The sequence below is a fragment of the Pithys albifrons genome, chromosome 7 (assembly GCF_047495875.1).
Source record: "Pithys albifrons albifrons isolate INPA30051 chromosome 7, PitAlb_v1, whole genome shotgun sequence".
NCBI classification, from domain to species: domain Eukaryota; kingdom Metazoa; phylum Chordata; class Aves; order Passeriformes; family Thamnophilidae; genus Pithys; species Pithys albifrons.
The window spans coordinates 28,278,940-28,301,462 of record NC_092464.1 but is presented as its reverse complement, the minus strand read 5'-3'; the positions used below and the strand labels follow the sequence as shown (position 1 = coordinate 28,301,462).

Below are 22,523 nucleotides of genomic sequence, written 5' to 3'. Positions count from 1 at the left end.
CAAGAACCAACGACTGTTTCGTTCGTTTACCTGCTGAGAATCCTCACCAGGGAGCACCGGGCAGGGGACGCCACTGCGCCCACGGCACAGCGCCCCGGCCGCGGCCCCCAGCGCCGGGAAGAGACAGGGACACCCCCCGCGACCCCCGCGGGGCCGGGCCGGGGCTGGCGGGAGGCGGGCGGAGGGCCGGGCCGGGCCGGGCCAGGCCGGGGACCCCCCGAGGGAGGGGCTGTGCCGAGGAGTGGGCAGAGAGAGCGGCGCGGGCAGGGCAGAGCAGCGGAGACACAGCGCCTAGCGCGGCCATGGCAGGGGCCGGCCCCGCAGCCCCTCGTCTCTGGCTCTGCGCGGCCGTGCTGGGCTGCCTGGCGGCGGCCGGGGCGCGCCCGAGAGGTGAGCGGCACCGGGAGGTGGGAGCGTCGCCGCCGCAGGTGGGCGGGAGGGCGCAGGGGTGCGGCTGCTGCGGGCGCCGCGGGGCAGCGCCGGGCGCTGCCCGGTGCTGCACATCGCCTGTCCCACAGCCCGGTAGCTTCGTGTCACAAGTTTCACTGTAAGAGGGGTAACTTCATCAACAGAGTAGGAACTGTCCTTGTCCTTGAAGAACTACCGAGGGAAACTCGAAGCCCCGGGAGTGCTGGTTCTCCCACGCTCTCCTCATGGCGCTCTTCCCGAGTGCTGGAGCACAGGTGGTGCGTTGGCACATCGTTACCTGGGACCTCTGCAGATCCTGTGTCTGTACTGTTTCACATTTCGGACAGAAACTCCACATAAAGAGTAGGTGCAGTAATGTATTACAAAGTTCTATGAATATGTATTTATCATTTTTATAAAGGTTATACAATTATTTACTACTTCTGCAAGGCACCCCTTAAGGTGTGGACAAGACTGGTTGAAAAGTATTTGTAACACCTAGTCAAATAAGGTTATTTATAAAGACATATTAATGTGTTTGTGTTGATTTGATTTTCTTCATTTTTCTGTGCGTAGTAGTCATATTCCTGTCCCATGGGATTGCAATGCTGTCATTGTTAAAATATTTTTGTTCACATTCTCAATATAGGTCTCATCCAAGGAAATTATATCTTTTAGGTAGTTAAAGTAATTTTTATATTTTGTTTTAGAAGTATTACTCTAAATAGTTTTTTCAGGATAACTTCTTCCTAAAGTGAACTTTTTATTTTAATATTTTGGAAGAGTTTAAATACACAAATACATCTGAGCACTTTTATAAAAATGCACTCCTAATTTCTGACTTGGGATGTTGCTATGCTGCATCTCTTGCTGTCAGTGGTTGCAAGAAAAGGCACATTCATGATCAGAATGGGCATTTACTAAAGATACTGTTTATCTGTGGCCATTTGCCAGACCCTGATCTTTTGACTGCAGGAGATATGATAAGCTATTTGTACACAAAGAGCTGAATTGTCAACCTGCCACTCTGCCCTTGTCTGTCTGTAGTCTGCCGTGGCTCCTTTCCCCTTTTCTGCTCTGGGTTTGCACTCATCATTTCTCAGTTCCTGACTGTTCCATCATACCGAGTGGAAAGTCATTGACCCCTCTTTGCACATGGATGGAATAGAGATGTGAACAGGAAGTTGAAAAGCCCCTCTTTTGGGGAACTCTTGTTCTACTTGTGTGCCTCAGAGGCCATCATGAGCAGCCTTAAATATCTCTTTCTCAATATCCATCAGGACCAAGAAGGTCTGTGATGGATCCAGGCAAAGCTCACTTTATTAATTCTGGAAATATCTGGGGAAAAAGCAGATATGGAATAAAATTCTTCCTGGCATGCAGAGACTTAAGTTGAAGAACACTGGAGACCCATATGCAGTATATAGTGTGTTTTTGGAAAGAAGCACAGAATATGATAAGTAAACTCAAATTTTAGGGAAACAGCTACATATTGTCCCAGAACAGATTGCTTTTTCAGCAGACAGTATGTATTATCTGAACCTCCAAATAGAATGGGATAGTTTGACTTTCTAAAAATAAGTGTCTCCTCATCTCATATATCCTATGACATGTGTCTCCTCTAGGTTAAGTTAAACCAGAGGTGCACAATCTACAAAGGAGCCTGAATGTCATGGTCTTACTTTTCAAGTATTCATTTGCATATTTCATAATTAGAATTTCATTATTTGATAGCAAATGTTCAAAGTTACTAAACCACTAAAACATTTAAAAGTCTAAAAATAAAAAATTAAAAAGAATATTCCCATATACATGGAAAGATTCCCATCAAGTATAATCATTATTAAATGATAAATTTTGTTAACATTTATATGAGATTTCCGTTTTGTGTCAGAGCACGTTAGAATATTTTGTGATTGTGTGTGAAGTCAAAACAACAGTAGCACATAGATCTTCCCATACTTTAATGTTCCTCACATACTAGGCAGAGCCCTGTAGATAGCTTTCCTTAGCACTTTCCAGCTATCAGACCCTGTTTTCCATTCCTTAAAATTCTGTCAGACTTTACTCATCGAGGAGCCTACAAGAGAGATGGAGAGTAACTATTTACAAAAGCATATGGTGACAGGACAAATGCTGATGGTTTCAAATAGAAATAGAGTAGATTTAAGTTAGATATTAGAAGAAAATTCTTTACTGTGAGAGTGGTGAGACACTGGAACAGTTCACCCAGAGAGATGGTGGATGCCACATCCCTGGAAGTGTTCGAGTCCAGGTTGGATGGAGCTCTGAGCAACCTGGTCTAGGGAAGGGTGTCACTGCACATGGCAGAGGAGTTGGAACCAAATGACCTTGAAAGTCCCTTTCAATGCAATCCATTCTATGATTCTATAAAATTGCTGGGTGTTAGACACAAGCAAAGCTTTTCTGGAGCATTACAGCAAAATCAGTATTCATAATTCTGAGAATGAAGTTTGAAAGAATGTTTATATAAAAATTTATTTTTATTTAATGCATCCTGAATAAAGAAATCATGACGTCAGTGGAAAAATTAGCCAATTCCCCTCTTAATACCTGTGATTTGAGCAGATCTGGTCTTCAGGAGTAACTTTTTTGCAGCTAACATGACATTCATTTCCTGTTCGTATCTGTCCATAAATATGGTAGTTTTATTTCTTTCTGCTGTCACTGGAGTCAGACAGCATTTTAGCTACACTCAGATGTGTCAAAAAATTATTTGTGTTCTTGATGATGGTAGCTATTTTCACTTGTTTTGAAGAATGGGTGATGAAAGGAGAGAAAAAAAAATCAACCAGTGTTACACAACTCTAAGGTTTCCAAGCAATACCTCTGTAAATATTATCATAATTCTAGAAAGGAAGAACGAATACACAAAGAGCTGGATGGCATTTTAAAGTGATATGCATAATAAGAAACTTATAATTTGATCTTTACTAGGATTTATAACCCTATTACAAGTGAGTACAGTCAGCTGCTTTAAAGATTTATCAAATGATCATCTAATTAAACTGTGGAGGAAAAGAAAATAAAGACTTGTCTCATGTCTAGCTTGATTTATTAATGGAGAAGGTAACAGATATTAATTGTTTCAGGAGTGATTCAGTTGCAGGAAAGGAAACTAATGAAGGTGCTGTATGAAGGGAAGAATTCCAATGAAAAATAGAGGACAGGAAGAAACTTTCACCATGGTTCATAAACTGCTTCTTCTGTAGCTTGCTTGGAAAGCATTTCAATAACACACATGACTGACCTGTGATTCTTCAAGGGCTTTTCTTTAAATTCCAGTGGAGGGTAAGTTCTCTGTAAGGTCAAATTGTATGGACACGAATAGCCTACAGGCTACTATGAGCAACTCAGGAACACAGTGGTGGCACAGTCAATCACACTGACTTCCAGCTGCCCATAGAGGATAGAAGATAAAGCTATTGTTACCTGCCTTGGTAGCCTAAAGCCATATCGGATTAAATCTTCAGTCTTTGAAAGACTACAGGATTCTCATGCTGTGCTGAAAGAGATGAGGTCTGTTCTTTCACTAGGTCATCTTCTCCATTTAAAGGTAGGGAATTACTTGATTTGGAAACTGTTTTATAGTTGTGGTTGTCTAGACAATGACATGAAAAATGTGGAAAATGGTGCATTATTGCCTGATTTGAACCAAAATATGTTTTGGTGCACAATTATGCCATGCGACAAATACAGACAAACCCAGAACTGAAAAATGAGGATCAGAGCATTCATATTCATAATATAACAGTTGAGAGCTTTGCTTAAAGCTGCATTTTAAAATTCAGTAGTAGCATAGCAAGGGCAAGAATTAAGATTCATTGTGTCATTCCGTATAACCTGAAATTCCACTCACAGTCAGCAGCAGTTGGTCTCCATTTTTAAAAGCAAGGTAAATAGATAGGTACACTTTAAGTGTAATTTATTTATAAACATTGTCCTACTTTGTTTTCCCCTCTTTTCACTTCCCAAGCACATTCCTGAGAAAAAATGGTTATTCTGTACATTACATGTAAATATGCCATTTAGCCAGAACTTTTGTTGTCACTGTCTTTGACAGAAGTCAACTCAGCTGTCAGATCAGACCCAGAAATTCTGGCATTCCACTTTATTTCTGAACGAGTCTGCATTAAAAAAAAAAAAAAACCCAAACAAACAAACAAAAAAAAACCAAAAAAAACCCCAAAAGACTATCAGAAAGACTTTTTTGGATTCTGATCCTTCATTTTACCTATCAGAAATTTGGAGACAGTTTTTGAGGCCACAGGGTCACTTAGATGTCCAAAATTAAGTTTTTCAGTTGAATTTACTTTGTTGTAATTTAGCATGTCAGTCATGCAGATCGACTTAAAATGTGTAACCAAGTATCTACCCATTTTCATGCACCCTTTTGCTATAAGCTGCATGTACACATGCAAACTGTATGCAACTATCCACCTATCTCTCATCCCTTTGAGGGAATTGTTAATTTTGTGAGTAGGAATCCTGTAAAGTGGTAGTCTGTGTACAAAAGACCTTTGGATAATCCTTACTGCTCTTCAGGTAAGATTTTGATCTTCCCATATATCTGACACCCCATTTGTATTCGGGTTGTTAGGCTTCATAAACATCAGTGGAACTAGAAAGTCAAAATCCAGACCAAATTAATAAACATATTCCTTCTCGCTCTTTTTTCATTTAGGGTAAATGCTTATGTGATTATTAATATGCATTTATTGTCCACTAAAAGAAAAGTTATCACATGATGAATTCTATTAAATTTCAGAGTGCTAACATGCCAATTTGTTGTTACTAAGACTTCAATATTTTTCTCTAAAATTAGTTTCACATCATATTGTGATATATCCTTTTTTTACCTTAAAAATATTTAACATTTTTCTGTAACACTTGTTAGGCATTCTGTCTTGATACTTGAAATACTCTTGCTCCACAGTCCTTGAATGCTCTCCTGGTGGACATCAAATCCTGCAGAGTCCTTACCGAAGCGTGGATTTTGATTCATCCCATCTCCAGCAATCAGCTATTCAGGATTTGATCTGTGACTACTCCCTAACACCAGGATGGTATCGCTTTATGATTTTTGATAAGCCTGCTGAGATGCCAACCAAGTGTGTGGAGGTATTGTTGCAAATCATTTGATTCTGAGAAGTGCATATTTTTGCTGAAGAATTTTTTGGTAGGATAAGTATAAAAATAAAATATTGTTATGGAGACAGATGTGGAAGTATACAAAGAACTTAATATTTTTGAAATAGTTATACAAAAATGTACTAAGTGGAAAATTAAGTCTTAAGCATTGAAAATTTTACACTGAATTGGCAATAGCAGAGGGCGATAAATCCCTTCCAGAGCACTCAAAAAATGTAATTTCTAGTCAGTGCTAAAGATTTTCTCAGTGGAAGCATAGCAAGGATATCATGTTGTAAAGCTGCAACTGCATGATGGGCAGTCCAGTAGCAAAGCCATGTGAAAGCAACATAAAGACTTGCAGCCACATGAGTCCAGTAATTGTGGAGCTTTTTAAGTGACCATGTGAGAGAGAAGGGATTACTCCTGAAGTGACTTGAACTAACAGAGCTAACTGAAGATTAGTTGCCTTGTCATCTTCAAGCCCCCAAAGACCCAAGAATTACACGAAATATTTAATACTCGAGATGGGTAATTCTTTATTTTGGAGCATACAAAAAGCTCTTGTATTTTAAGGAGATATGTCTGTGTAGTTTCCATTTTAAAAGTGTAAAAATCTCATTAGGATATTTTACCCACGATTTTTCTAAAGAATTGACATTTCCTGGTCACAATCTGAATTATATTGAGTTTATAGCAGCCTGTCTTATTTTTATTTATTTATCAATACTTTGCAGCTGTATAAAGCCACTGAAGTACCTTTAATGTATAGCTTACTCAAAGACTACTAGGGATGTGCTGCAGAGTCTACTTGTTATCCAGGTTTTAAAGAAACTGCAGAAAAAATCAAAAAGTATGATTCCTGAAGGACTTTCAGTTACATTTAACAATAATAATAATATTTTAAAATTGTGAATTAACTAGTTGTACTTTCTAAAAAATGAATTCCTTTAGGCAAAGAGTCAGCATGCTCAACTAGGGGGAAAACCAGTGGTTTTCAGGATAGAGGTTAGACCAGAAAAATACCTACTTATCTCATCTAGGAAAGTTTTAGAAATTTTACTGAAGTTCTCAGTGCTTAGTAAATATTGTTAAAAATAGGCTGCCATCCTAAAACAGAGGAGCTCAGAAAACTGGAACTGGAAAGAGATTGATTCAAAGCTTATTTAGCAAATTAAATTTATGCATTGACATCCGCGTTTTTGCATCTGTTGATGAAAACAAGACATCTATTTTAAAATCTCAAAGTCAAAACATCCAACTAAAATGGATGTCTTGTTTAGGAATTTTTCTTCTTTCTTTTCTAAAGGAAAACTTTTATTAAACCTGTATGTAATCTTTGTCAAAGATTGAGACTTAAAAATCATCCCATTTCTGAGTATTCGTTATTAATTCTGTCTTTCTGATGGGTTGATGCCGGGCTCAGAGATTCTGGATTCAGAAAGAAAACTGTACATTAGAGATAAGTAATTGCTCAGTGAGTCTGCAGTAGACTTTATGCCAAGAGGTCTAAAGACAAATTGATCTGAAACCTTATTGCACTATCAGATCAAGGATAGGAATACTTGAGGCAATGTGTGAAGGAGGAGAGGTTCTCAAAATCTCACTATTTCAGATTTGTAGCTTTCATGTAAATGTTTTCCAAATGCTGGCTTCAACACAGTGTCCTTCTGGTTGTTTCACTTCAGTTTGCTTCCAGAAGCACATAAAAGCCAAAAGTTGATCTTTAACTCATTCTGGTAACCTGTGAACCAGATTCTTTCTTTGTCTCCTTGAAATTCATTTTATTTTGTAATCCGCTGGTAAACTCTTGTGTCTGTTAAATAAGGTTTGGTTACCACGGTTGGTACTACTGTGAAGTTGTGGCCTTCAGGGCAGCTTCCTTGACCTGAAGACCTGACACAGCCACAGTGGTGAGGGGTGAGGGGGAATATTCTGCTGCACAATTCTTACTCCATGAAGAAATGCAATGAACAAGGCTTGTATTTGCAAGAGAAGGACCAATAACCTGCTAAAATCAGCTATTGAATCTGCAGCTGAACCACAGACCATGTGAAGGCCACAGCTTTGTAAGCACCAAAGGATTTAGGGTTGCTACAAAGTCACTGTGATTGTTACAGAGTTGCAACGGGTATATTTCTTTCACAAGATGGGGAACTGAAAGACAGCGCTTATCAGTTGTCTTACATTTTTGTCTCAGGCTGGATGTAACTTTGCATCTCTTAGAGGAAATCCAGAAGGTAGCTGAGCCTTCAGTTCATGGCAAAGGGCAGATAAAAGGTGTCAGCTTTAACACCTTTAAGTTGATATTCAATGTGGGTATGTTCTACCTTGTATATCCTGTGCTCTGATCGCATTCACACAGTTATTGTAGGTTAACGAGTGCCGAGTAGCTCACTAAGCCATAATAGAACTGTGACTTTCTTTGGGCAAAACACTGAGGTGTGGCTCCCAGTTAAGTTCTTTAGGCAATAAATTATAGCCTGTCTTTAGAAACACAAATTCATTAGATTCAATGAAGGACTTCAGTCTCCTTTGTGTACACTTGTATTCAGCCCTGAGAAGGAAAGTCAGCAAGCCCTCTATTATACTGTCTAAACTTTTGTAAAAGCCCATGCATGTAATGAATTAAGATGTACCTCTCATTAAAGCGCAGCAACAGTTTGATTTAACATTAACCATTTTCTGATTTTTTTTTTCTGGTGCTGAAGGTGAATCACTGTGGGACTCAAGCCCCTATCTGGCTGTCTCTGAGGGAGTCAGAATCCATGCCTCGACCTGGCGAGATCAAACAATTAACAGCTTGTGCTACATGGCAGTTTTTCTTCAGCACTTCAAAAGACTGTTGTCTTTTCCGAATCCCAGTCAGGGTGAGGAACTGTGGAGATTTCTTTGTTTACTTACTGCAGCCCACCCAAGGATGCATGGCGTATTGTGCAGAAGGTGAGAAAATGCATGCTCTAACTCAGCTGACTGTGTGTGTTTATAAGTGTGTTTCTGACTCTTGGTGGAGTGTAAATGTCAAGCAATAGTTATGCCAAAATTTCTTGCAATTCTTACTTACTATTGATGCAATAGAAGAATGATTTGAAATGGTAAGGTGGGTTCAGTTCAACCCTTTTTAACTTACGTGTAGCACTCAACTATTGTTCAAAGCCCAATCAATTTTCCATATAATGAAGTAGGGTTATAAGACACATCAGGAAATAAAGTATCAGCCTACCTACAATGGCACTCATACTCTGCAAATATCCATTACTGAACATGCATAGAATTATGTATCAGAGTAAATTTTGTCTAAGAACTTGACCAAACTATGTTTTTATCTATTGTTTGGCTTTGTTAGGAATTTTTTTTGCTACTGTAACTCTTCTATTATCCTTCTGGAGAGCATACACTTTGTTGCTACAAGAAAATTCAACACAGTAATACTCTACTGATACACACTTTATTAGTACTTTGAGAGAGACGTGAAGTGGAAACCTTTCGTAATGTCTTGCATTGTCTTGGACCCTGGTCCTCCGAAAGTGTGTTGGTGTTCACAGCTCAAATCATAGAATCATAGAATCATAGAATCATAGAATCGATTGGGTTGGAAAAGACCTCCAAGATCATCGAGTCCAACCCTTGGTCCAACTCTAGTCCATTTACTAGATCATGGCACCCAGCGCCACGTCCAATCTGTGTTTAAAAATCTCTAGGGATGGTGAATCTTGATTTCATTATTCATGCCAGATCTTTCAGATAACTTAAGTAAGACATGATTTAATCCTTACAGTTATACTGTGAAATACTGCAAAATAGAGACAAATTGGTGTAGTAAGAAATTCTTATTATCTCATGTAATGTATCATATTGAAAATGCTAGGAGTATTTTTATGCATCATATACCGTGTTAGTCAAAGTCATAATCTCTCTTACTGATTGCTTTCAAAAGCTTAATAGCAAATCCATCAGTGGGCTTTCTAGTGCATTATTGGCCTAACATTGTATCTTCAGGTCCAATAGTTAAGGCATTCTCCAAGGCTTCAGCATGCATATGATTGAAACAATGAAGAGCTCCTGCACAATAGGACATGCATTTGCTCAGGGCTCATGAAGAGGAAAGGAGATATAAAACCATAGCAAGGCAGCAAGCTAGCAAATTTTTACTGTCTGAAAGTGGGCAAAAAGCATAATTTTTTTGACTCTACTGAATGCTGTAAATCTGAAACACATTTTGAGTTCAAGAGCATTCATTTAAGATGATGTTTTTCTGTGAAATGCATTGTACTGTTGTGCTGCTTTTTGTATCTAGGTTACCATGTGTACTGTGTTTTCTGTTTAACACTTGATAACTGTAAACACTTGATGCAAATTTTCAAGCAGTTTGTCCTCTACATGCTAAGGAATTCAAACCTTATATCACTGAAGTATGGAACAGCAAAGTCTACTCTTCATTCTTTTTTGTGAATGGGGTTTTCAATGTTGCTGCTGTTCTTTTGTTGTAATTTGAGTGGAGTGACCAATCCCTTTCTGCTCCTGTTACAAATGCACTGGTATTTTCATGCTTAAGCAAAGTTCCACTTATTTTTTATAGCATTCAAAGTACAAAACAATTGCAGTGCACAAACTCTTTTTCTTAGGTCCCTGTAGGAAAGGGGATTTTTTCAAAGCAGATCTGTGCTGAATTTGACTGACCAGGGTTACAATTAATGAATAAGTGTTAAGATGTGGATTTGGGGAGGTAAAAAATATATTCAAGAGAATACTTTGATTCTCTTTTGTTCACTAACAACATCTATAAGTATTGACTGAGTACAACAGTAGTAAAGGATGTAGAGCTGGAAGAATGTCCTATACCCTTCCTCCTAGATAATTTCTAACATAACCCTGTGTACTGAATGCAGCCATAGTTATATATGGATCAGATTGCGAGATTGTTTCTGTTCTGCAAATTTGCACCTCAATCAGTGTTTTGTGATATTTGGTGTATTTCTAATGTAGTGCAATAATTTAAGAGCACTGGTGTACATGCACTGTATGTGTATGGATATACAGTGTAAGAACAATTTTTGGTTGTGTCAGGCCTGTGATCCTGAGGAAATGGAAATTCAAGGTGCCTGTAGAAATGAGTCTTTTGTTTTGATTTTCAAGATTTTCTGTGCATCTGTGACCCAATAATGTCAACATTTAGTCATATTCTATCTTGAATAAAAACATGTTCATGTTATCAACAGTATTGCTTGGTTTGTTGCAAAATGAGCAGTTTGGAGGTAATTTCAGACAAACTTAGCTTACAAAAGTGCTTTCTCAGAATAATGCTTTGATTAAGTACCAAAATGTTAAAAAGTAATTGTGATAATGCTGATTTAAAGATTACTCTCATTCTTTGAGAGTAAAATATAGGAGAAATCTATAAATCTACTGTTGCTTATTTTGTTCCTTTCTAAATAGCCCTTTCCTTTTTCCTGTTTTCTTTTTTTTTCCCCACCACTTTTTGTCATAAGTAGTGAAATTATTCTTCTGTAAGGCAAATTCTTTTACATGTTGCTCTCCTGTCTGGTAAAATAATTAATTGTATTTTATTCCTTTGTTTTTGTTTTTGGTTTGTCTTTTTAAAAATTCCCCCCCACCTCACCCCCCTTTTAGTACCTTCTTTTTGGCTAGAATAGAATCAAAAGCTCATAAAAAGATTTTCTTTATTTAATAGTTAATAAAAGGAAGATGCACTTTTTTTTAAAATTCACATACAAAATTATGTAATGTTTCCACACGTGAAAAAGGTAATTATTATTAGTCTACTAATTGGCAAAGGGTATGTCAGTATAATTTTATCCAGTAGTGATTTTGTGCAGAATAAAAAGCACAAACCACACTTCTGTTTAAACTAGGTAACCTGGATGCTACATCATCTCCATCTGTATCACCACCACTACCATCCGTTCCTGAAGTTGTAGCAGAGATGAGCAAAGGCAGCGTTTACCTAAGGTGTACCTTTGGCATTCCTTTTGCAAACAGCTCTGTTGGATTCATTGTAACTTGGTCAAGACTTTCTCCTGAAGGTATCAAAGAAGAAATTATGCATGAAACAGCAGTTCATACCTCCTCACTCCTAGAACTAGATGGAATAAACGTCCGCCTTGGTGACAGAGTATGTTAAAGCATAATTACAATTTCTTTGTATCATTGTTGTTAGAGAGAGGCTCAGCACCTTGATATATAATTTTCTTGGCAGAGGCCTACTGCCTCTACTTGTTTGCAACAAAGGTGTCCATATGAATATGTAAATACCACAGAATATGTAAGTAATTATCACTGCCTTCAAGGTTTTGAGACTGTCTCAATACAGTGTGGTGTGCCGCTAGGGGGTAAATTTTTATTCACATTTCATCTTCTTCACCTTCTGCTATGGTTTTTCCTTGACATTGTAAATTAAGAGGATTTTTTGGATGCAACGGCATCTCAATGAGAGGCAGTAAGAGCCAGAGGTTGTGAGAATCTGTGTTATTGATTCATTAGATAGATTTTTTTTCTCTAAATCAATAAGGAGTTACTGCTTGATGGTTTTATCTAGGAGTGGATGTATATGGTTTAAGCTCTGCTATCAAAAGCAGTGTGACTACCTGCATTACCTCCCATGGTAGCAGAATCAAGATCTAGGTTCTCATGGTAGCTGAGAAGCTTAAGCATTGGAAAAAATCAATAGAATTTTTACCTGTATATATCAAAATATAGGTTACTTTTCCTGGCCAAAATACAACCCCAGAAAACCATGGGGTTGATGTGCATGTGTGCGTGCAAGCCAAAGCCAGGCTGCTTGGAAGGCTTACAGACAAAAATAGTAATTGTTAATCCTCAAAAATTGTTCGGGGACTTCGTGTATTCTTGCCTGAGTGTGATGGTTCAGTGAAAGTCCAAAAGAAAGGCACAGCCATAAGATACCTGCTTCTCCTATGATTCTTTGGGCTTTTTTTGGAATTGGTAATACTGCATGTGTGGCCAACATATCTGAAAATGGACACAGCAAAATAACAAACAAACAGACAAACAAACAAACACAACCAAAACCACAGTGTCTAGTAGCATGGAACTGCTTCCGTGGAGGGAAATCATAGTGAATTCATCTTCTTGAAAAAGATTATTCCAGCCTGTAACATGAGAAAAAGCATAATCTAAGATCTAATGAGCACTAAACAAAATTCAAAGGCAGAAAATATCAAACTGAAAAAAAGAAGTAAATAACATGTAATCAAGTGCAGAATCATTTTTTCCAGGGGGCAATCATTTGCAGAAATGCTCCAGAAAAGATTTTTTTAAATCTGGGGAGACTTAGGTGTTCTGTAAAGATGATGATTTGTATGCAGCCTTTAGTTCAAGAAGTCTGCACCCCTGGTAGCCTATGCCAGGAAAAGGTCTTGGCATGCTGGATCTGATGCTATTTTTTTTCTTATGCTCTACTTACCAATTACCACTGGCAACTTCAGGTGCAAGCAGCAGACTGGCTATGATGTATCCATTGAATTGCCCCATGGTGGCTGGGTTTTGTCTTCATGTGACTGCTTCATACCAAAAATGTATTCTCTTATGCTGGTTTTGTCCTACAGGTCTTCTGTAGCAGTTCTACTTTTTTCATGGAAAAGCCAGATATACAGAGCTCTTCAGTTGAGAGCAAGGAATTTTTTGCTGGAATTAAGGTAATGTTTAAAAAACAAAATGTTTTACTTTATTGTAGTAGGAATCTTTGAGCATTTCTACAGCAGCCCATCCTCTGAGTAGAAGGCCCTTAAAATGTATTAATTGTGAATTAATAGAGTATATTGTTGGCTGAGGTGAACCTAAATTTGTCAAAAAGCATAAGAGTCACAGTTGTTTCTGTGCTCCTCCTGTACTCATGGCGCAGGAAGGCTGAATTGTCACCCTGCACATACAGTGCAAACCTTGGTTTCCAGCAGCTAAAGCTGACTCTGGCATTGTGATTATAAACTTGAAGGTTCACAGCTCAGACCTGAGCCCCTGCATGCTGTTGTCTATTGCATTTAATGCTGCTACCATTTCTGGCATGATGTTGGCCTATGCCAACAGACTGACCCAGCATGTGACTGACAGACAACTTAGGCTGAGCCTTCTTCTCAGGTGGCTATAGGGGCAAGGGAAGGTGAGCCCAGCCTGGTATGGGCTTAAAGAGAGAAGTTGGGATGTGAGCTGTGAGTTCTTACTGTGCATATAGCTATATAGGGACCATTTCTTTGGCCAGGAATGGAACCCCAGTCTGAGATAGATATTCTGCATGTCATTACATGTTGGGTATAGTCCTATTCACTTAGCCTGAGCTTATGTTTCTGCAGGATCAGGGTACAGGTCTGCAGCGTACACTGCAAAGGATCAATGTGTTATTTTTGTTTCCTGTGAGGCTGTAGCCCCCTGTCACTGATACCTGCTTGCATTTTTGATTAACCATCTTCAGTGAGCTGTGTTGTAAGCTTACAGAGAGGAATCCCAGGAGAAAAAGGATACTTCGATTCTTTTGGGAATTGTTGCCTATTGTTAACTTTTCTTTCCCTTGCCAGGCAGTACACAAAACTGTTTGTATTTTAGCTTCCAGAAGTTACATGGAGAATATATTTTTGTGCTGTTAATGTGGCTTGCTAATTTCTTACCTTTCTATCTAGCCTTTACTCTTGCCTTTTCCTTATCCTTGCCCCTTTACCCATCTTTTGAAGACTCTGGCTGCTGCATCCATATCTTTTTTCCAATATGCTCCTCCACCCGTGTGAATAAGCACTCCTAGCTGGTTAGTAAACAGTGCTGCAGTTTACTCACAAAGGTTGCATTTTAAGTATATTTTTTTCTGTGCTAGATACATCCAGAAACATATGATATTTCAGAAGATGGGAAGGAATACAGACTGACAATAGAAAGTAGTATTCCTATTCCTTGTCCTGAGTTTAGCCAGCTTGAAAGTGACTGCAAAATCTCTCTAACATTAAATAGTATTGATGAAGGTAAGTATTACACTGATATTTTTTTGCATTTTTTCATGTTTAATGTATTTTTAAAAAAATATTCTTGTTGGTATCCTTCTTTGGAGAAGTTGTTACACTGTAAAATACTTTCTAAAATGTTAAAACAAGGTATTCACTGGCTCTATATGACGCTGCTGGAAGTATGAAAGAATGTGTCCATATTACTTGTTTACGTTACCAGGTGTTTTTGACAGCTATTGATATTAGAGCCATGTTCTTTAACTTGAATAGATAGAATACTTTATATTTGCACAGTTTATAATTCAGTTAATTTTCTTTACCTTTTGTTTTTCAGGCACTATATATGCAGTAGCAAAGTCCTCATTTTTTGCTATTATTGCCATTTTCTGCAGTGCTTTCACAAGCACAAGTCCCATGAACCAGGAGGAGCCTTGCCTATGCCAGCAGCCATTTTTATGGCACATTAGCAAGCGTATCATGATTTCCATTAGTCTTTTAAACTGGAAATTCAAAAACAATTTCTTGGGTGTGTGTATGAAGGTGTAAAGAGGAGGTTTTACATGACTGACTGCAAGAAAAATGCATCATTATTTTAAAATATGAAAGAGTACATAAATAAGTATATTAACAGTAGTATACAAAATGTAACTTATTTAGAGGGAAAACTCACTAATTATGTATTTTCTTTAAAACAGGTAAAGAGCAGTTAGGTTTAAACTTGGCTCTTTCTTCTTGTCATGTGGATCTTCTCCAGAAACCCTGCAACAGTGGAACCTGTAGTCAAGCTGTAATATATTTCACTGCTGTGACAGACTTCATGCAGGATGGAGACAGAATTACCAGAATTACGGTCAAACCTATTTCCAGTGAGAATTTCCTGTGGAATGGCTATGTCCCAGAAAGCACACAGGTTGAAAATCTTCATGTTAAACATTGTAAACTGTCCAGAACGTGGCTGATATTATTGAAACTTCTATTTCAGTTGTGACTTCCTGACTCATACCAAGATTTCTAAGTAGTCAATTTTAGTTGTTCTATTTTCATTTGAATTCTGTGTTTTAATTTGTATTAAATTATTTTTTCATATTATTGATATAACTACTCAGATAGATTAGAAGTATAATATATTTATTAGAATGTAAACTAGGATCCTAAGATAAATAATGTACTGGAGTCTGTTTATTTGCTGATCTGACATGGCTTACTATTTGCTTCTGTTTTGAAGATTACAGTTAAGGATCTACCCACTGCCTACTGCTACTCATTTACTGATCCTCATATCATTACATTTGATGGAAGGTAATTATTGGATTGCTCCTCTTAATTTAAACTGTGTTGAAATATTTCATGGGTGATTTTGGTGGGGTGATTTATTTCTTTAAGTATTTATATATTTATTTTAAATCTGTGCTGATGATATAAGTCAGCTGTAGTTTTCTGTAGCTGCACTGAGGATTTTACATTTTTTTGAGGACAGTAAGGGTGAATGTGCTTCAGTTGGCAAAAAATGCTTGTCAGTTATGATGTGGATTGTAATATTTGCATTTCTAAAGACAAGTGTTGGGGTTGCAGCAAGAGAATGAAGCAAACAGACTGTTTTACTTTCTAGAGCCATATGTCAGGAGAGGAGTTTGTTGATTATGAAAGATAGAAATGTTCAGATATTAAATATGAACTATGATAAAATGATTCATTAGAAAAAGCTTTTAATGTGAAAATGTTTCCAATCAACAGCACAGTTTCCCTATTTCTGTGTGTCAGTATCTGAATCCTTGTAAGGATCAAGTTCCTATAAGCTATCTGCTGTCTATGTGGCATTTTGTTGAGTTTATTTGTGGCATTGAAAGCAACTTATTCAGTGCTGTCACTTGCACACCACTAGCCTTCTTTCTGAAGTGAAGACAGCTTTCTTGGACACAGCTGTTGTGTTTTTGCTTTGCTTCATTCTTTCAAAGTGTTTCTATTTCACAAAAGATACTGAGCAAACACAAGCTCCACCCCTGGGACTTTATATCTCTGTTCATCAGAAGTACATTTCTTCAAGTGGCAGGGTGAGAAGAAGAGGATGTGTTGCTTCCAAATTAAGTTGTTCATCCCTCAACCTCATTTTTGTGACCTTGATAAGAGAAGGAAAAATAAAAGTTGTGACTGGTTCTCTGACAGAACTGTGACTAGTAGTGATAGTAAATAATAATAAATAATGATGTTATCCTGATCTTGCAGTTTCTCCTTCAGTGGAGGTTATAGAGATGTGTTTACTGGGCATTTTAACTGTGGATGCATTGTGATCAAGCTTTCTTATGAAGCAGTGTTTTACTGTGATGTGGTCTGTCAGGAAACCTGATGCTGCAGTGAAAGAACTTTCTTTTTAAGGATAAATTATGTTGCTACTTTATTTTACAAATTGAGGAAACAAATAGCAAAGGAACTTTCTGCACTGAATCACAATCTTATGCAGTCCCAGTAGGGCAGCCATCTGCAATTTGTCTGCTGGCCTATTATACACAAAGCAAATCACCAGTCTACTTTCAGATGCCCTTATAGCCAAGAGGCTGTTAAACTCAGAGCAAAATTTTGGGGGTTTTCTTTCCGTTCTTTCTTCTTTCTTTTTTTTTTTTCTTTCTTGCTGCTGAATCATTATATTGGCTATTTTAACCTTGCTTCAGGGGACAGATGGCTAACCCTAAGGAAAAAAAAGCACGTTGCTATGTGTGGTATTCATCTTAAATAATCTTTGGGAATAATCAGTCCCCATCTCCATCTTAGTAAAGCAGATGTTTTTAAAAAGATGTGACTTTCTAAATCATTTTATGCAGTTTTCAGCTGCTGCTGTCACATGCACACTGCTATGCATCTTATTGTCCTTTCTCCATAGATTCATTGTTGTAGAAACACAAAGATTGAGAAGTACCCTCCAGTTCCCTGTCATATGCATGGTTACAAAAAAAAAATAAAATCAAAGAATGTCAGTAGCTTCATGGTTATGTTTCCAGTCACATCTACATATATTCCATTCGTGATCCTTCTTTTATTCCTTATTTTTCTGCTGCAAAAATAAGGTTGTTTTGTTTATGTGGGTTTTTTCTTTCTTATTTAGAGCTGCACAGAGGAAGATATTATAGTGTTTGTTCAGAATAAGTTGTGTTTTGGTTTATGGGCTGTACTATTTACTTTTTCTGACTCAAGAAGATGAGTTGCAGTATCGAAGTTCACCAAATATTAGAAATCTGTTTGAAGATAAAGTTGCTGACATGTGTCAATATGGTTATTTTATAACCAAGGTGATATCACATACTATTCTTTTGATTCCAGAGTCTATGACAACTTTAAAACAGGAACATTTGTTCTCTATAAGAGTACATCTCGAGATTTTGAAGTTCATGTTCGCCAGTGGGACTGTGGAAGTCATCACTACCCAGCATCCTGCAACTGTGGCTTTGTTGCTAAGGAAGGAAGTGATATAATTGCATTTGACATGTGCAGTGATCAGTTACATGAATCACAGCCACAGTTATCTGTAATAAACAGAGACACAACAGGAAGCAGTGTGAGAATCACTGAATCCTATCTGGGAAGAAAAGTAACAGTAAGTGGTAAATAATTGCTTTCAGAATAGGTAAAATAAAAAAATCATGTTTTTCATTATGATATCTTCAATCTCTTCTTAGGTTTTGTTTTCTTCTGGAGCTTTCGTTCGGGCTGATGTGAGCGAATGGGGAATGAGCATAACACTTAGAGCACCCAGTTCGGATTTCAGACATACAGTGGGACTCTGTGGCACCTTTGATGGAAATGCGGAGAATGACTATCACACTGCAAGTGGGGTGGAAATCCCAAACCATGCTAATGTTCTTTTTTCTTTTATCAAGGAGTGGAGGTAACAAAATAACTCTGTTTAAATCAAGTGTCATCATTTTTTTGTTCTACCTTTCCATTACACTCTTAAAAACTTGTCAAAACATTAAAAGAAAAAATCTTCTCAAGTTTTTGAATTGCTGTTAGAATGCTATCAATGCATTCCATAATTAATTTAAGAGAAAATTGAAACTGAAATGCCAAATAAGTATTTAAGTACCATGATGTCAGATTAGTTTGATTAGGTTTTGAACAAGTATACAGAAGATATCCACTCAAGTATTTTATTGTAAGTTACTCTTGAAGTTTCGTGTTTTAACTGGTCTTCAAATGGAGCTGTGTGCCACAGATTCAGTGACATGCTGCAAAAGTACAAAGCAACAAAGAACAAACCAAATGTTAATACTTTAGTAACAGAGTGAAAATAGTTCAGAGGATACAGTTTCATCTTTTTCTTTCTTGTCTAGAATTTTACCAGGAGATAGCTTGTTTGACAAGACACCTGCTTCTTTAACATCTTCTAGAAAAGTAGTTTTCTGTGACTGTGCACTTGAAGATCCTGTGTTATATCGATCAATGTACCAACTGGAGACAGCTTCTCAGACCGTTTCTGTGTCTTGTAAAGAAAGTGAAAATGGTAGATTTCTTTCTTTGATACCAGGACTGGATATCACTGCTGAGTATCTTGACCCTATTGATCTTGTCAGAGGCTTAAGGAAACGATCATCTGCACATCAAATGAATTCATTTACACTTCTACAGAACAATCAAACCAAACTTCACGAAATATCACCAGTAAACTCACGTGTCTCTGCAACTTCAGTGGGAAATACTGGTACAGAAGGAGAAAGAAGTTCAAGCTCAGGCATTAGAAGAAGTTTTCACCCTTACAGTAGTCACCTTCACAAAAATCAGTCTGTTACAAGTAGAGGGAAGCGCCAAAATTATGAATACCATCCAGTATTCCTATTCCAAAGTCTCAGCCAAACAGACTTAGAGAGATATAGTTATTTTTTTGCAGAGGACCATGACACTGACACAGACCAAAAGTTCCTTCCTTCTTGGCCCACTGCTTTAGGCCTCACTGAGTCTAGTGCTTTGTTAATATGCCAGCAGGCAATAGGTAATTCTAGTATAGGAAGATCTTGTGGTGCCCTTCTTGGCCGACGAACAGAGGATGCAATCGATATGTGTGTTAAAGATTTGCTGCTGAAAGATGACCTCAGTTGGGCAGAAGCTTCCTTAGCTCTTCTGGAGAACGAATGTGAGAGGAGAATTTTAGAAGAAATAAATTACAACCCACAGAAACTTGAAGGCTCAGTTGAGAGCCTACTTACTGTACTAAAATGCCCCAGTCTCTGCAGTGGTAATGGGGAATGTACGGAATGGGGCTGTGAATGTTTTCAAGGCTACAGCTCATATGACTGCAGCATACTGTCTGGTAAGTGGGGGGAAAAAAATGAGATACATACATGTATTTTGCTGCCTTTCTCTCCTGCTTTTGTACGTGAACAAAGGTTCCCAAGGGTGGCCCTGTTCATTACCTAACAATTTACTTCCAGTTTCTATTACTATGGCCTGAGTTTTGTTTCAATTTTATTCTGCCAATGTGATGTAAATAACCATAGCTGAGAAAGGAAACTACATATTCACAAGTGTTTGTTGTCCATTGAATTTTCTCTGCTTTATAATAGTCAGCTTCCAAGAGAAGACAAAAGCTTAGCTTTAAATTTATTATTAATTTTAACAGTAAAAAAAAAATCTTTCTGTTTATTATGTCTGGTTTTAGCTGGGTCTAGATTTCATTGTTTACATAGTTTTCATAGTTGGATAGAAAAATAGATGTATTTCTTAGTGTAAATGTATATGAATGAGTTAATATACTGGCATTTATTGTATAATCTCTACTTCCAAGACCAGGCTCCAGAAATTACAGAGCTGGAAAATGCTGGGTTGTGTGATATTCGACAGTATGACTGCACATCAGTGAGAGCTTTTGGACATGGCTTCAGGGAGTCACTGAATCTGAAATGTGAAGTCATCAAATTGCAAGTAGGTCTCCCTGAATAGTGAGAATCATATTTTAAACTACTTGTGTAACAAGGGGCAGAATTTCTAACGTATTATTCATTGATGTGGGTACAACCCAATGCTTTAGCTGAAGCTAAATGCAGAGGCACTCAGCTCTTGGCAGCAGACACTTAAGTCTTTGCAAGATTGCCATTTCCCCCATGATAAAAGAAATTCAAAACATAATGGAAATGTTCAGCAGCTGAGAGGGAGATAACACCATACAGCAGCTATCCATCAGAAAAGGGCAAGGGCAACCCTGTTAGTAACAACCAGTGCACTGTTGTTCATTTTTTGTGCTTTTGGAGACAAATTGAAGTACCACTTCTTTGAGGAAGGACAGCAAGGTTAAAGATGTTACTAGATTTCTGTCTCAAATCTAACACTTGAAATAGCCCTTTATAAACATAATAAATCTGTTAGGAAAAGAGAAAGGTATTTTTGATGTGTTGTCCATTTTCCTGAGGTAGAGTACTATGGCTATTTAATGATATATGTCAGCTCTATACCCCAGATTTGTACAGGAAATTAAAAAATGTTGCACTTTAAGCTAAGGGGAATCTGTATAAAGAGACTGTTGTTACTCAGACCTAGAATTTGCTCAAGGCAAATTTATAAGCAGTTTGCAAGTTGTAGCCTGGAATAAGCAAGTACCAATTACAAGCTTTTATGTTGTGTTAGACATGGGAACAAAAAAGCTTCAAAGTAAAACTGTATTTCAATTATATGATGATGGACGGGATGAGAGTTGGCAAAAGGGGAACCATTCAATGAGGAATTTTGTTTTTGAGACAAAAGTTTTCCTTAGTTAGTTCTAGCAGATGCTAAAGTTATTTTGGCAGATTGAGCAATACAGGCTATAGATTTTTCTTAAACTCAACATGTATCCATTCAAGTTGGCTTGAAATGATAGTTGAGAATAAGTTTACACTCCATTAGGTTATAAGACTTTCAGGCCAATCTCACAGTAAGACAGTTATTGGGAATTCACTTATCTCAGTTTGAAAGGTCTCAGATTTAACTCATCCCAAGATATGCTGAAATTTCTCTTTGTATTGGTGTATTTGGCTCCCAATTACAAAAAACTTTCTATTCAATCACTTTCAGTGATGATTTTTTCACTGACAAGAGCAAATTTACTGCTGTTAGCTGCAGTTGAAGAGAAAGCTGTGAATTTTTAACTTGAGAATACGAAAGAAAGGAGGTTTCGGGGTTTGTTTTGTTTACTTTTTTAGGCTGGAATAATAATGAATTTATGGAAATGTTAGTGGATTTGCAACATAACTCCACATATTTTGAGATTTAATTTAAATTATCAAAATTTCATAGAAGAGGCATTTTGCAGAATTTAGAATTTCTTAGTTTCAGATTTTTGACTTTGAAATGTTAGAACAAATCTGTTGTCCGTGGGCTGTCTTAGTTTATGGTAGAAACTTGATAAAGATTTGGGTAGGACATGGCCAGGAACAAATGATTACAGAGATACAGAATTTAAATGTAAACCATGAGCAGTTTTTTAACCTCTGCAAAATGAAAATATGGGTTTATTTCCTTCTCTTTTACATTGAACTCCAGAAGTCAGTTTTTCTATTAACCTGAGGAGCTGGAATGGTAGTAGATCTGAAGACTTTTTAACTGGTTTTAAAAAGGTTAATCTGTTTCTGAAAAAATCATCTGAACTTGTTTCCAAGTGATAAAATTTTCCTGGAGAAATAGACTGCATCACTTTTCAAAGGGCACAGTACTAAATCCACTGAAAATTACATATTTAGAAATACTTAGCTTTTACACTTTTACTTATCCTTGCTGTGAATCCTTAACTGAGTATAGGATGAAAGAAAACCAAAATGTTTGGTTGGAAAAAAAATAGCTCATATGTCTTTTTATCAAAAGTGTTTATTTTTCTGTCTGTTAAACAAAAAAACAAAGAAAGAAGTTTAAAAAAAACCCCAAGGTTTGTACAGCAGATGACTCCTGTGTGAGGATTGAGATTGAATAAATGTCTTGATTGGCTCCAGTAACTAAAAAAGTGTGATAGCTCAATAAAACCTAGTCAAGCTCAAAATTATTTTA

At 37.4% G+C, this 22,523-nt stretch overlaps 1 protein-coding gene across 1 annotated transcript in view; it reads left to right on the top strand.

Annotated features, from left to right (window-relative positions):
- The first annotated feature begins 302 nt into the window (after positions 1–302).
- Positions 303–22,523, top strand: part of VWDE (von Willebrand factor D and EGF domains) — a 38,081-nt gene continuing 15,860 nt past the window's right edge. The window contains exons 1-12 of the mRNA XM_071560839.1: positions 303–390; positions 5,366–5,550; positions 8,271–8,502; positions 11,433–11,692; positions 13,146–13,235; positions 14,399–14,543; positions 15,221–15,435; positions 15,751–15,824; positions 17,838–18,111; positions 18,194–18,402; positions 18,848–19,821; positions 20,296–20,432. Of these exons, the coding sequence (XP_071416940.1) occupies positions 303–390; positions 5,366–5,550; positions 8,271–8,502; positions 11,433–11,692; positions 13,146–13,235; positions 14,399–14,543; positions 15,221–15,435; positions 15,751–15,824; positions 17,838–18,111; positions 18,194–18,402; positions 18,848–19,821; positions 20,296–20,432 (2,883 nt within the window). The remainder of the gene's footprint in view (positions 391–5,365; positions 5,551–8,270; positions 8,503–11,432; positions 11,693–13,145; positions 13,236–14,398; positions 14,544–15,220; positions 15,436–15,750; positions 15,825–17,837; positions 18,112–18,193; positions 18,403–18,847; positions 19,822–20,295; positions 20,433–22,523) is intronic.